The sequence below is a fragment of the Malus domestica genome, chromosome 05, assembly GCF_042453785.1.
Source record: "Malus domestica chromosome 05, GDT2T_hap1".
Classification (NCBI taxonomy): domain Eukaryota; kingdom Viridiplantae; phylum Streptophyta; class Magnoliopsida; order Rosales; family Rosaceae; genus Malus; species Malus domestica.
Genome location: NC_091665.1, coordinates 41,700,580 through 41,713,822, shown reverse-complemented (window position 1 = coordinate 41,713,822; position 13,243 = coordinate 41,700,580). Strand labels below are relative to the sequence as shown.

At 38.2% G+C, this 13,243-nt stretch overlaps 2 protein-coding genes and 1 pseudogene across 2 annotated transcripts; all 3 read right to left on the bottom strand.

The window, feature by feature from the left end:
• Window positions 1-1,505: 1,505 nt before the first annotated feature.
• On the bottom strand, window positions 1,506-5,674 carry LOC103430810 (uncharacterized; annotated as a pseudogene).
• Window positions 5,675-6,167: 493 nt separating this feature from the next.
• On the bottom strand, window positions 6,168-9,226 carry LOC103430807 (ER lumen protein-retaining receptor A-like). The gene is made up of 6 exons (XM_008368946.4): window positions 8,869-9,226; window positions 8,304-8,569; window positions 8,077-8,192; window positions 6,887-6,960; window positions 6,695-6,758; window positions 6,168-6,613 (listed from the first exon to the last, which is right to left on the bottom strand). The coding sequence occupies exons 1-6, from the start codon at window positions 8,957-8,959 to the stop codon at window positions 6,577-6,579; spliced, it is 648 nt and encodes a 215-aa protein (XP_008367168.2). The 5' UTR covers window positions 8,960-9,226; the 3' UTR covers window positions 6,168-6,576.
• A 2,307-nt stretch (window positions 9,227-11,533) lies between these two features.
• On the bottom strand, window positions 11,534-13,243 carry LOC114823164 (uncharacterized). The gene is made up of 6 exons (XM_070821953.1): window positions 13,239-13,243; window positions 12,497-12,785; window positions 12,319-12,403; window positions 12,073-12,159; window positions 11,711-11,961; window positions 11,534-11,569 (listed from the first exon to the last, which is right to left on the bottom strand). The coding sequence occupies exons 1-6, from the start codon at window positions 13,241-13,243 to the stop codon at window positions 11,534-11,536; spliced, it is 753 nt and encodes a 250-aa protein (XP_070678054.1).

Here is a 13,243-nt window from a genome sequence, read left to right as displayed (position 1 = left end):
TAAAGATAAATTCAAAGTACAATTGCTATGATCTCTCATGCCTAGTTTTGGACAATGATAGGGTTAGCGGTGGTGATTTCTAACTCCCTTTAATTTTTGGGCGCATTTCTTACTTATTAACTTGATGGAAACTTCTTACATAACGCGTTTTTCTACAACATTTATCACTTTATGTGTGTTCACAATAATCTCCCAAGCATTTTGCACGCCAAATTTTCATTTTCTGCAAACTTCTTTTTATCTTCTTTTATAAAGTAAAAGCTCTCTAAAGTTACACAGTCGGGACCAAATCAATTATATAGTAATAACCTTGAACTCCACACTCATAGGATTCATTGGGCTCCAAGTAAATTTGAAGACAAAATTTACAAACTAAATGATGTGTCACTAATAGTAATGAACACGTTTATTTCAATACATAACTGGTCCTAAATTGGAGATTATCCCAATAAAGTATTATTCTAGGGAGACTCTATTGTATATTTAATCTCTCAAGAAGTAGTGTATAGAATTAGAAGGTGAAATAGTATGTGTGTAAATCATTTCTTAAATTAATCCAATCCATCTTTCATGCCATCTTTATGCTTTTCATGACAACTTACTAAAACCTTGAACTCCACACTCATACAACATATATTTATCCTAAAAAGCATGATTGCCTAGGTTGGTTTTCAGCTTAACAAAGAAAACACCCCTATTAAGCTTCGCATAACTTTGACAGCGACACGAGTGTCCAGCAAGCGTCTTAATTGCTTTGCTACCAAAAATTGTACCCCAAGGAATCCAATCATACGACTCGTACCTAAGCTAGTGCAAAATAGGGCTCAATTTTTGCACCTAACTCAACAAAAAATTAAGGCCAAAAGTTGCAACGAATAGAATCCATCCATCTAAAATTTTGAAGTTTGTCCAATTACCAGGAAGCACCATGATTGCTCACTTCATCACAACACTAAAACAAGCTAGACAGATTCACTAATCACCAAATAATTACAAAGTAAATCATACGTATACTCTTGCGTAGCTTAAAGGAGAACATGGAATACGGTGAAAAATTAAAAACGAAAAGTAGGGTGATAATAGGCATGTCCGATGCAAGTGGCTTGTAGTTCAATTGCTTCAAAGTAATCTAACCCTGCATCCGATGTCCCATTCCACCCAAGTTTGAGAATCCCTCTTCCCGTAAATTAAGAGTAATTTTGAATATCATCGTGTCAAAGACAAACTATTGCATAAAGGTCGTACCCAGTGCACAAGGCTCCCGCTTTACGCAGGGTCTGGGAGAGGTGAATGTCGGCTAGCCTTACCCTCATTTATGGAGAAGCTGCTCCCCAAAAAGACAAACTATTGCATGCATTCTGAAAATTTGTGAGGCTATTCCACGAAAGATGTAACAAGTCACAGGTTTAATCAGACTACAAATGACCTCAATTGTATCCCCCCCATTGTGTTATCCAAGGTTGGACGTACTTAAAACTCTCAGCTATCTTTACTTTTGTTAGGGCTTAAAGGCCGAAAGGGACAAGTTGGCCTTCCTTCTCTTTCTCATATGTCAAAGTACTGATAGATGATTGTAACAGCAAGCAAAATCCCAGTTCCTGAGCCAACTGCTCCCATGAAATCTGCCAGAACAGTCAAGGCACCAATGCACATGCCTCCGAATGCAGCGGCAGTATATGTAGCGGTTTAGTTCCTTCTGTAAGTTTGAATCTCTATGTCCAGGCATCACCATTTGTTGTTCCTGCAGAATTAAGCAACATAAATGTCAATCATTAATGCCCTTGGAATTATATTTTCTATATTTCATCATTAAAGGTCTTGTTTTTTGTGTAAAAAAATGACACGTGTCATTTGAAGAAGTGAAATGGTCCAAATGCAAAGGTTGCTAGTACTCCCTTAACTAGAAGCATATTAGTTCATGACGTTAAGTTGTTTGAGAATCAGAATTTAATCCTAGAAATCTCATGTCTTCACATTAATAGTCGTGCTATGAGCTCTCCAAAATGGCTTTGCAGATTATAAGTAAGTCAAAACAAAATAAATAGGTTGAGGAAGGCCAAAATACGTTGAGCTGCTTAGCTACATCTCGGGTGGAAGAACCAGAAACTTAAATCCAAGTTTTTGAGAAGAGTACTCAGGCTGAAAGCATGAACACTAGATAGAACAGAGCATGGAATGGATTGGCTGCCATGTCCACCAAGCTGTGATTAAAACCACATTGCCAAAGAAAAAGAAACACTGCTATGAGTACATGCTTTCACACATGAAGCATGATAAGAAATGGCTGGAGATTTCAAAGGTTACGCAAAACTATGTGCTGGATCACCTTCCTGGAGCCGTGACATAGTAGGCAAGACCACCAACTGGAATAGATTGACCGGAATATTCAGACTCCTGCCACTTTCCGAGAGTATTCACAAAGAAATTCCCACTGAACTTCCTGTAAAGCAACTCTACGATAAAACAAGTTGGCTTTTTAGCCAAAATGGTCTCTGAGATTTGCATAACACATCACTTTGGTTCCTGAGATTGAAAATCAATAGAAATGGTCCCTGAGATTGTCTACCATCCATTATTTTGGTCATTCCGTTAAAAAATTCGTTAAGTGTCCCGGAGCTCTTGGCCGAAAGTTTGGGCAATTTTTAAAGCTTCATAACTTAATCGTTTCTTAACCAAATTTGACCCATAATATATCAAAATGAAGATACGAAAGTATAGAACACGATTATACCATTTGGAAAGATACCATTCTCTTCTTCTCATCGATAAGTATGATTTTCATTTTTGAATCACTCGATTTCGTTGAGTATTGAAGAAGTTATGAACGTCTAAAGTTTACCCAGTTTCCGGCGAGTTTTCCAGTTTTCCCACGAACTAGTCACCTTTCAGGCAATTTTCCGGTCATCTTAGTCAACCATTGGGTTTCCAAATAGATATTCTTGTTCTCTACTTTCTTATCTTCATTTTGATATATTATAGGTCGAATTTGGTTAAGAAACAATTGAGTTACAAAGTTTTGAAAATTGCCCAAACTTTCGGTTAAGAACTCCAAGACACTTAACGAAGTTTTTAACAGAATGACCAAAATAATGGATGGTGGACAATCTCATGGACCATTTCTATTGATTTTCAATCTTAGGGACCAAAGTGATGTATTATGTAAATCTCAGGACCATTTTGGCTAAAAAGCCAAACAAGTTTCATGTCAATTGATTAACAAATGCAGTAAAGAGCCTTCAGTTTTTATTGCCTAGTAACTTACTTGAGAGATGAAATAAAGATTGGAGACAAGAGCAGAATGTAGAATGATGGGCATGTTAGAGGTGTAGAAAAGCTTAATAGGATATGGTCCCTGCTGTCCACGGGCATTCTTTGATCTCACCGGTAAAACAACACGAAAACCTTGGAAGTAGACGACAATGAGAAAGATTAAGACTGCCGCAAGCAGATTAGTAACATTTGGTAGGTTTTGCCTGTAGAAAGCTTCGTGAAGAGCGCGAACTTTGTCTGTCCTGGTGATCAAGAGATGGAACAGTGCAATGATGGCACCTTCGAATTCAGCTCCACGTCCGCTATTGATAGTTGTAGGGCTAAAAGCCTTCCAGATGATGCTTTCACTGCATAATCAAACCATAAGTCAATTACGGCAAGATCATAGATTATATATAGAGAGTTTTTACGAAACATTCCCGATACTGTTCATTTTTAACGAAAAACCACATTTTTACCGTTCTCTGATACTATTCACTACACCACATATATAATACTAAAAAGTAAAAGAAATACAGGTTTCTAGCGTACCAAATGTTGGTAGCTATAAAAAGGGAGATCCAGGTGTTCGTCTTGAGGAATATCCAGTGGGGACGTTTCCTGGCCAACGAGCACACAGCTCCTCGAGAGGTTGGCATCGGTTGATATCGTCTGTCGGGCTTCTGCGTATTGGCGGGCTGTAAGAGAATGACAGAGTTAATTCTAAAAAGTGCCTTTGTAGGGCCTTAGGTGTAGACCTTGAGGCTCGCAATAAAAAATAACTTTAAGTACCCAGGCGTGCCACTGCCATCTTTAGCATGACAGATGTAAAACCGATGTTAAGTTTTATTATATATATATATATGTCCGAGAAACCAAGTTAGTTATGAAAAGTGCCTTTATGGGGCCTTAGGTGTAGGTTTTGAGGCTTCTCGTCAAAACTAACCAAATACTTGAACATATATTGGTTGTTTCATTGTTGCAGAAGTATCACAACCGTTATACTTTAATCGCCCGAGCCCGCAGAGCCGAACGAACTCATATAGGTACCTTTGTTGGGCCTTAGATATAGGCCTTGAGGCTTCCTATCAGAATTAATTCTATACTCAAGCGTTCTGTAGCAATCATAATATAACAGAAGTAAAACTAGAAAATAGGCTAATTACTTGCGTCCCAAGTAACTTCGGACTTCTTGTTATCAATGACTGTCGTAGATAGGTTAAGTCCATATAGGGTTATTTTTTATGCCTTGAGACCAAGAACTTTTAATTGATCAATCTTGTATGCCTGAATAGTTAGAACTTAGAAGTCTTTTAATCATAAAGTAGTTAGAAATAACTTGAATGCAGATGGAAATATACATCATATTACTAGATTTATGAATGAAAGACAAAAACAAAGGAGGTCGGGCAAGGTTTCACCTTGTCGGGTAAGACTGATCGTCTTGCAACTTCCTCTCTTTGTGATTTACAAAGGGTTTGAGTGCTAGAAGGGGAGATTGGAAGATGAGTTTACATGAGGGAATCATACTACATCAAGATTTAGACAGGGTAGCAGAGCTTTTACAAAGGCTTTCTAGTGAAGGTTGATCCCAAAATGGATGAAGGCTTGGTGCTGACTACAGCTTCGTATGCAAATCTGGCTTGAGCATAGTTTGTGTATTTGTTTGATTGAGTGTCATTGTCTCTAATTTTTCTTCCTCCTTTTATAGACGATTTGGCTTGGCTGCCTACAGTATTGATTTTGCCCGAATGCATCTGAAGGGTAGTGACCCATCAACTTTTTACTTGTACTGCCATTGTAAAGTACTTTTGGGCTGATTAGCTGGCTGGTCTACACTACTTGACCTCTAGGTAGGTGAGTAGGTGGTTTGAATGATCTGCACTTGGTCGGGAAAAAGGCACCTTCTTTCTTCTGGGCTTCGGCTGGGCCTTGGGCTTTTTCTCCTTCTGGACCTTATTTTGGGCTAACCCTTTTTTAACCCAAAGTTCAAATTTTATCCCAAACCATATCCCTTCTGAAGAAGTTCATCTAGGCAAATCACAATAATTGCGGCAAAGCAGAGCTGAACTATGACAAGAATGGCATTCCCGACACCAAGTTGACCGACACTACCATCATACCTGAAAGCACATAGGCAACAGCTTGACCAACAGCAATCAGGATGGCCATCAACTTTTGTGCTCCGTTTCTGCAAATTAAGCACACACAATTGTGACTTAGCCACCGCGTTATCGTGCATGTCGTGGCGGACGTAGAGTCAGCGTGCATGCACCGTCAGCGTTCGGGCACAAATTACAACGACAAGTGACGACTACTGAGTCAATCGTGTATTGCCGCGTGTGACTCTCGTTTGAGCAGCTTGACGTGTTCGTTTGTTGCGCTCCCTTTCAATTTCTTTGCTTTCTGGCATTCCATTTTTCATTTTTTTTACTTTTCTTTCTAATTGGGCCTTTTATTTTCTAATAGGACCGAGAACTCTTGGGTCGGGCCCAATCCCAACCTCTTGTATTTTTGGGTCCACCCTTCTTGAACGACGGTTCTGTTCTTAGGGTGGACAACTGGATCATGTAGCTGTCCCACCGCGCACACAAAACCTTTAGTATTCAAATATTTTGGTTCACCCACTTCTACTTCAGTCGGGCCACCTTATATAGGCGTGCAGACTGAAGAATTTCTCCTTACCACGATAATGGTAATCGGTGCTCTTTGAAACTTTTTTTTTTTGAACAAACGATATTACCTACACTAAATGGGAGAAGGTTGACTTAGCCTTACAATGAGTTAAAAATAATATAGTTCAAATTTACCTCTGACAGAAGTCGAAGATAAGACCTCTTAGCAATTGATAGTCGAGTGCAACCGCGTCCAGGCCTGTAGGGTTTTTTTGTTATGAAAGGGAGTTTAAGAGCTTACTGTTTTGGAGATATAAAAAGTCCCATTGTCTTGGTCCCAAGAAAATAAAGGTACCAATGAACATTAAAGTTGCCTGTGATGCACAACATGAGGACTTACATGGCACAACATTAAAGGTGTCATGTAAGTAGTTCTCTCACAATAGTACAAAAACATTATGTAGACGTGAAATACACATCCATCAAAAAGAAAGGAAAAGGCGAAAAAGAGTTATAAAATGCCTGCAAGTGCCTATAAGATGGGTAACTACACCCTAAATTGACTTACTACTCCCCCGTTTGTGGCAATGGGGTTGCCATCCTAATTCGAAACTACGTAATCCCTATGCGCTTCTTCCAGCAGAGTTATCCCGCATTTAGATTTATCAGCTGTAGTGTATAAAAGTCAGATGTAAGAACATGCTTCCTTGGCTTACGCTGGCAGCTGAAGCTTTGCATTGTTTTTCCAGCTGCAAAACAAACAGCTTGTCATGTTAACTATCTAAGAGAGTGAACAAGGATCGTTGGCAAGAAAGTGCCATATTAGCTACCTGATAAAATAGTAGTAGAAAAAATCTGCATATAAAGCTGTCTGAACCAGACCAGCGACACACGCTGCAAAATTGTAAAAGAAAACAAGTCAGCCAAACCATACAAAGAGCATGAGGCCCCGCACCCCGCAAAGTAAATAAGATTATATAGGAAAGAAAATATTTGTCCTCAATGGTTCTCACTTAACTTACCTATCCATCGACTGAAGTGTGGTTCTGTGAAGTAGCGGTAGATCCAGTTGAGAATGTACAATGCACGGTAGGCCCTGCAATATGAAACTTAACTTATATCCCCAGATTTTTTTTCTGAAAAGATGTCACAATCCAACTTTGCACACAAATGCGTAAAAGTATACCAACTATCAATCTAATCTGGTCTAAACTGCTGTATCTGTTTGTTTGTTTACTTGATTTCAAATTTTCAATATATTCAGCATTCATTCAAGGAAGCAAGAAACAAAATCACTTCATTAGTAACCACACACTAACTTGGGGACCAATCTTAAAACCATGTATGTGTAAAGGAAATGTTATGCTGTGAAACAAAATATATATTTGCATCGATGTCTCAGAATCTAACTTCTATAAACTATTCCAACTTGCCCGAGTCCCGACCACAAAAGGTAGATTCTGTGACATCAACGAACAAATTCATCTTGCAAGCAAACAAACAAGCTACCGCTGCTAACCAGTTAAAACTTCACCAGTCCAATTGCCTCTTCTCTTCTATCTTTCCAAAGAAGGGCCAACTTCATAACTTTTGCAAAAGAGGGCAAAATCATGGTAAGGCCCTCTTTGCTAGAGTCCAGAAAGACAATTTGCTTCACCAGCAAACAAGTCACGTGCTTCATTCCTAAATGTTTTCCCGATTACAACCTTCCCCTAAATTTGAGGTCAGCATCCCATAAATGAAATAGCATACACCCTATAGTTTTTCCCGCAACAAGGATTGCTTTCTCAAATGGCATATGCCTCCCTTATGTGATAAAAGTAGCTCTTCAGTCTTCACACCACACAGAGTTAATGCATACAAACACTGGCAGAGATTTCACTAATGTGTTCATCTTTGTTCAAGATTAAATCTATATGACAGCAACTTCACGAAACCTATTGGGCATTGGTTACAAATCTTATATTTTGTATTAATATGAAGTTGATATCAAGAACATCAAAATTTCACATTATGAACCGTAATGTCAAAACAAAATGAGTTCAAAATGTGCAACACATATAGTCACATTAAATGTAATCAGAGAAACTAGGTAAATGAGTAACAAAATCAATTAAACTTCGCATTATCGACAGCAATCAAAACCAAACCACAAGATATTTCAGAGTGTACAGCAAGTTAGGGACGGATCAGAGGAAAGAAATATATTTACCCAAGAAGGAACACATATTGCCCTGTCAAATTGTCCACATTTCCACTTCGTTGTAGCAAAATTAACTGCGGAATCATAGAAACCGCCTCCAAGTATATAGAAAATGCCCAGAGCACCTGAAAGTAGTTTCAATTCACCATTACAATCATAACCTGTTTCAGGCACACCAATTTCAAAACAGACTAGATGCATCAAACAAGTCGAGAATGTCGAAAAACTTGTCTCACCTCTTGAAACGTGAACTTCTCGTTGACAAGCAGGGCGAGCATAAGGCAGCCAGCAATAAGAAAATAATGCCGGAACGTATCGAGCTCTTTATTGTATGAACGCTTCACCATTTTGTGCATCCGCATACACCAAACAATGGCCAGCGAGCTTCCGATAAACACCAGCTTCATCACAGTGTTATATACCGAAATAAAGTTCGTAAACAGGTCCAAATACCGAGCCAGAAACACCAGGGCATAGAGCTCCTGAGTCTTAAGCGAAATCCCTAATCACCATTAAGACACTAATCAATTTCCCAAAACCCCAATTTACCAAACTTGTAATCGCTAATGCATACAAATTCAAAGAAAATTAACTTAAAAAATCATAATGTTGTTCTCTTGAGCACTAAACAAATCAAAACAAAATCTGGGTTTGCATCACTTTGAGAAATATTTAGGTGGGAAACAATGAAATTCAATTCTCCATGAAAATTTTCCTGCGTTTTCTCGGGAAACAAACAGGGGATAGGAAAAATGGGAATTGGAAATCGAGGAGGGAAGAGGTGTGTGTGTATATATATACCTGAGCACGATTTGGTGGCGTAAATTTTGAGGAGGAGGATCAGAATACTGGCCAAGTGAGTCATGTCGCCGGCCAATCTGAAGACATTCATGGTTGCAAAGCAAGATTTTGTGCCCTAGATTTCAGCAGGAGAGAGAGAGGGAGAGAGAGAGAGAGAGAGAGAGGAGGAAGGTTGAAAGTGGTGCGAATGTTCGAAGAGTGCAAAAGAAGAGAGAGAGTTGACGTGGCAGGCGGAACGGCGGCTTTTGTCTACAGCCCTCCACGATGTTCCCATGAACGGAATGAAGAGTGAGTTTGTATCACATGCAGCTCGGACCCTGGGTGGAACCATCCCTCGTCCGTCCACGTAATCGCGCCCGTTGAATACAGTACGTGACGTATTTCTTCAATATATAATATTGTCACGCGTAAACACTACTTAAGACGTCACAATAACGGCACATCAGTTTGATGTAATGTATTAATACTGAAATAAAGGACTTCTATAGTCATGTTACCATCGTTATTTTTTTTCGTACAACGATATATTTTGCATTAAGGAGAGAAGGAGTTCGGTTAAGCCACACAATACACAACTTAATTTGGTATCGAATTCGTCATCCACGAGATTTGAACCCAAGACCTCTCACTTACAAGTGAAGATGAATGTCACCAGACTCTAGTACTGAGTGGTTATTCACTTTACCATTATTGGCACTCAAACACATATCTGAGTTCACCCATAATTCTATGTTAACACCACACTTTGATTACAATTTTAGGGGTGCATTCAATTAGGATTTTGAGATATTTGAGTTCTTTTTATAAATTAAGGGGTATTCAATCAGAATTTTAAGTGATTTTCTAAACATTCAGGTGTATTCAATCTAAATTTTAAAGGAATTTATAACATTTCAGGTGTATTAAATTAAAAATTGATTTTTAAAGATCTTAAAATGTTAGATAATTCGATTAAACTCCATCAAAATCAATAGATTTATAAATCTATTAAAATTTATTAGAACTTAATTGAATACACACTTAATATTTTCACCTCTTCCAATAAACACCAGCATAGTGATATATATTTAGGAATGAGGATCCTCTCTGGATCCTCTTTATGAGGATCTTAGGGATCCTCAAATCGTATGTGTTCATCGTACATCGTGCATTCATTATTCATATTTAATTTTAAATAAAAGTATTTAAAATGATTTCTGACCGCACTATGTACGATGAGCAGATACGATTTAAGAATCCCTAAAATCCTCACAAAGAGGATTCGGAAAGTTGTGAAATTAGCTTTTGTCCAAATTGTCCCCACCACGCTCAAAATGGTTACTCATGATCTAAAATAACCGAAGAAATTCAAGCAAGGATATATTTATAGTAAAATAATATATACAATAAAAATAAAAAGTCACTACAAATTAAGGTATATTTCATTAAATATTCATGATACGAAATATCATGCATCTCATTTCATGATGTTGATATACATATAATGTACCTCAACTGAGATCACAACATTCATGGTCTCCTTTGTTCTTTAATCGGAATATCAATACTAGAATGTTCCTTGAGATTCTCCTAATTGATTTATTGTGTTAAATTATATTCATATGATTAATACTGCATGATTGCATATCTCATATGCGTTTGAGAAAGAAGTACTGTGCAAAGTTCGTGTTGGAATGATCGACGATCTAGACCGGTGTTGTGCCACTTCCGTAAGTTTGTTGCGTACTCAAGTAACAAGGGCACGAAGGACGAAGCTACCTTCTAATGTGCGTGTCTAGTAGATCGAGTTTTTGTCAAATCCCCTTAATTTGTATTTGTTTGACCTGTAGTGGATTGTTTTCTGCCTGGCCAAGTGCCTGAAGATTTTCCCAGTAGTAGGTTTTGTCTCATTAAATCCTACATCACTATATATTGTGCGTTGCTCGTTGATTTTATATTCCATTGCAAGTCTGTTTCAATCTTACGATCTGATATATGTATATGAACGTGTGTACCAGTACTTTCACTTAATTACCACACTAATTGCAGTACTAACTGTGTAGTGCCTTGCAATTTTGCTTGAGGAGTAAGTTTTTTTATTTTTTATTTATTTATTTATTACCTTAGGGCCGGGGGAGCACAAGGGGCGTAGCAAACGCAGCGGAAGAAGAAGACGCATTTGCCGCCTACATAATTCTCCGATATGCATTTCTTAACACAGGGGCGAGTCCTGATGCAAAACCTAATGGGTGTTGTACAAACCCCAACTTCATCATTTGCTTCCGTACTACTCTTCACTTCTTTTTGTTCGATAGCTTCGGGCATTCTTCACTGTCTCATCTGCATGTAAGATTGATTAATGCATATGATGATGTATTGAACTAAGCAGAAAATATTAATTCATCGTTCACGTGATTGTGCTGTTAACTCACCCTTGACGATGGGGTAATGATTTTGGACGAAAAGAAGTTTAGAGTTTGATTTCTTCTAATGTAATAAACAATTACTAATCTTTTTACACGTATAATTGTGCTTATTGTGTGTGCGAGAAGGAGAGAGTGACAGTAATTACCAGAATTTGATGTATTAGAGTTTAGGGTTACACGAGGATATATAGAAAGCATTGCAGTGATAATCCCCAGTGCTCAAGGTTCTGCTTGGGAAAATTTCCCAAGGCAATATGATACTATGGCAGGCCCTGCAGACTCCCCCACAATACAGCCTGCAACCAAAAAAAACAAGAAAAGATCACAATGTAATTTGGTCACGGATAAGTAATAGATACCTCGTCACGCTGAGGACATCCGATAAAATTAAAATGATACATGGCATAGCTAGAGCAATTGGATGATTGATAACTTACCAATATGCTGACCCATTGAAGGGCGGATAAGGGTAGGGTGGCACCTATGCCTGCTCCAATGGAACCAAAAGCTAGTGATGCGCCACACCGGATACTAGTACCTGAAACCTTCTTCCCCAGAAGTTTAAGTTGTTCTCCCAAATCAGTGTCATCGTCATCCTCTTCTCTAGACCTTATCATGCGAGAAATAATTCGGTTGATTTCAATGCCAACTTCGATGAGCCATGTGGCTGCAAGACCAAGACCTTCCCCTGCATAAACACATAAACATGGACGGCAAAATGAGACCATACGATTGTTTCTCTTTCTTTCTATCGATTTTTATTTACGGCATAGGATATAGACATGGATTAGAATCTCACCTCTGAAGGTTGCTCTACTAACACTGAAAATGAAAACCACAGTAGGCAATCTTCTTCCAGATTTCCTCATGGCCGACTTTGGAACATCTGCTCATATTGATATACTGCATGTGTCAGTCACTTGCAACATTTGATTTTTGAAGCATATCGATTCATCTGTACCATCATTAGGCCTTTTTTTTCCCTGCTTAATTGGTCTTCTCGAATATATGAAACTAGATTTGAATTATTGTGGAAAGAATTTACCTTTGAGAAGTTTGCATGCCATTCTCCTTGAAACATAATGCACAGAAATTCGTTCTAGTATCTGCCTAGTAGTTACAACAGTAGTCTGACATGGGATGCAAAGAACTTAATTTACTTTGAGTACTAAAATATACTGATCATGGAAATAAGAATGTACAATGCAGGCCGGAAAACTCACGTCACGAAGAATTTGCTTTACTAATTTTTTGAGTGGAACAACATAATCTGCCACATGCTGCTCTTCTTTTTCATTGTCCAGCGGCAAGTAATCATCATCATCTTTCGAGCTTGAACAAGGTTCCGGTGGATGAAGTACAACGAACAATACAAATGACTTGAAGATTGTGACAGCTAAAGCCCTCCATTGAAAAGCTGAGAATAGAGGCTTTAACTCAACTTTGTGCTGCTTGGTATTGTAATTGTTCAGAAAGCCATATTCAAAGATTCTATGAGATGCACTTGGTGAACTAGAAACATTATCTTCAGACAATGATTATGTTGCATAATACTAAGCAAGTTAATACGTACATCGTCAAACTTAAGCCAACTACAATTGTCAAATTAATAATAAGATAAAGTGAAATATAACACAAGCCAAACATTGTTACATAAAAAAGTTAAAACGCGTTGCAGTGTGTAATTGACTCAGGATACCTCCAGCAAAAAATAGGCACGCCCCGTGGCAAAGGCAAAGTCAGATAAAGTTTATTTTCCAAGCACTATTTTTATAAAGTTCCCATAAATAGTTTATATCAGCACACCAGTACAACATACAATCATGTCCATATTTCTACTCAATTCCATATGAAACAAACAATCCAATATCAGTGGAGCCTAACGTCCAATCCAATCGTATAATTGCAACGCACTATACTACATCATAGACACATATTGGGAAGAGAGAGAAGGAGAGAGAGTACCCCAT

Bases quoted from the DNA above. Each gene is read 5' to 3' on its own strand.
- LOC103430807 (XM_008368946.4), bottom strand. From the start codon at position 8,959: ATGAATGTCTTCAGATTGGCCGGCGACATGACTCACTTGGCCAGTATT. The intron at 8,570-8,868 runs GTATATATATAC...AATGGTGATTAG, and splicing joins CGCCACCAAATCGTGCTCAG to GGATTTCGCTTAAGACTCAG. The intron at 6,961-8,076 runs GTAAATATATTT...TTCATATTGCAG, and splicing joins CAATATGTGTTCCTTCTTGG to GGCCTACCGTGCATTGTACA.
- LOC114823164 (XM_070821953.1), bottom strand. The intron at 12,160-12,318 runs GTAAATTCTTTC...CAATATGAGCAG, and splicing joins GGCATGCAAACTTCTCAAAG to ATGTTCCAAAGTCGGCCATG. The intron at 11,570-11,710 runs GTAAGTTATCAA...TTTTGGTTGCAG, and splicing joins TTCAATGGGTCAGCATATTG to GCTGTATTGTGGGGGAGTCT.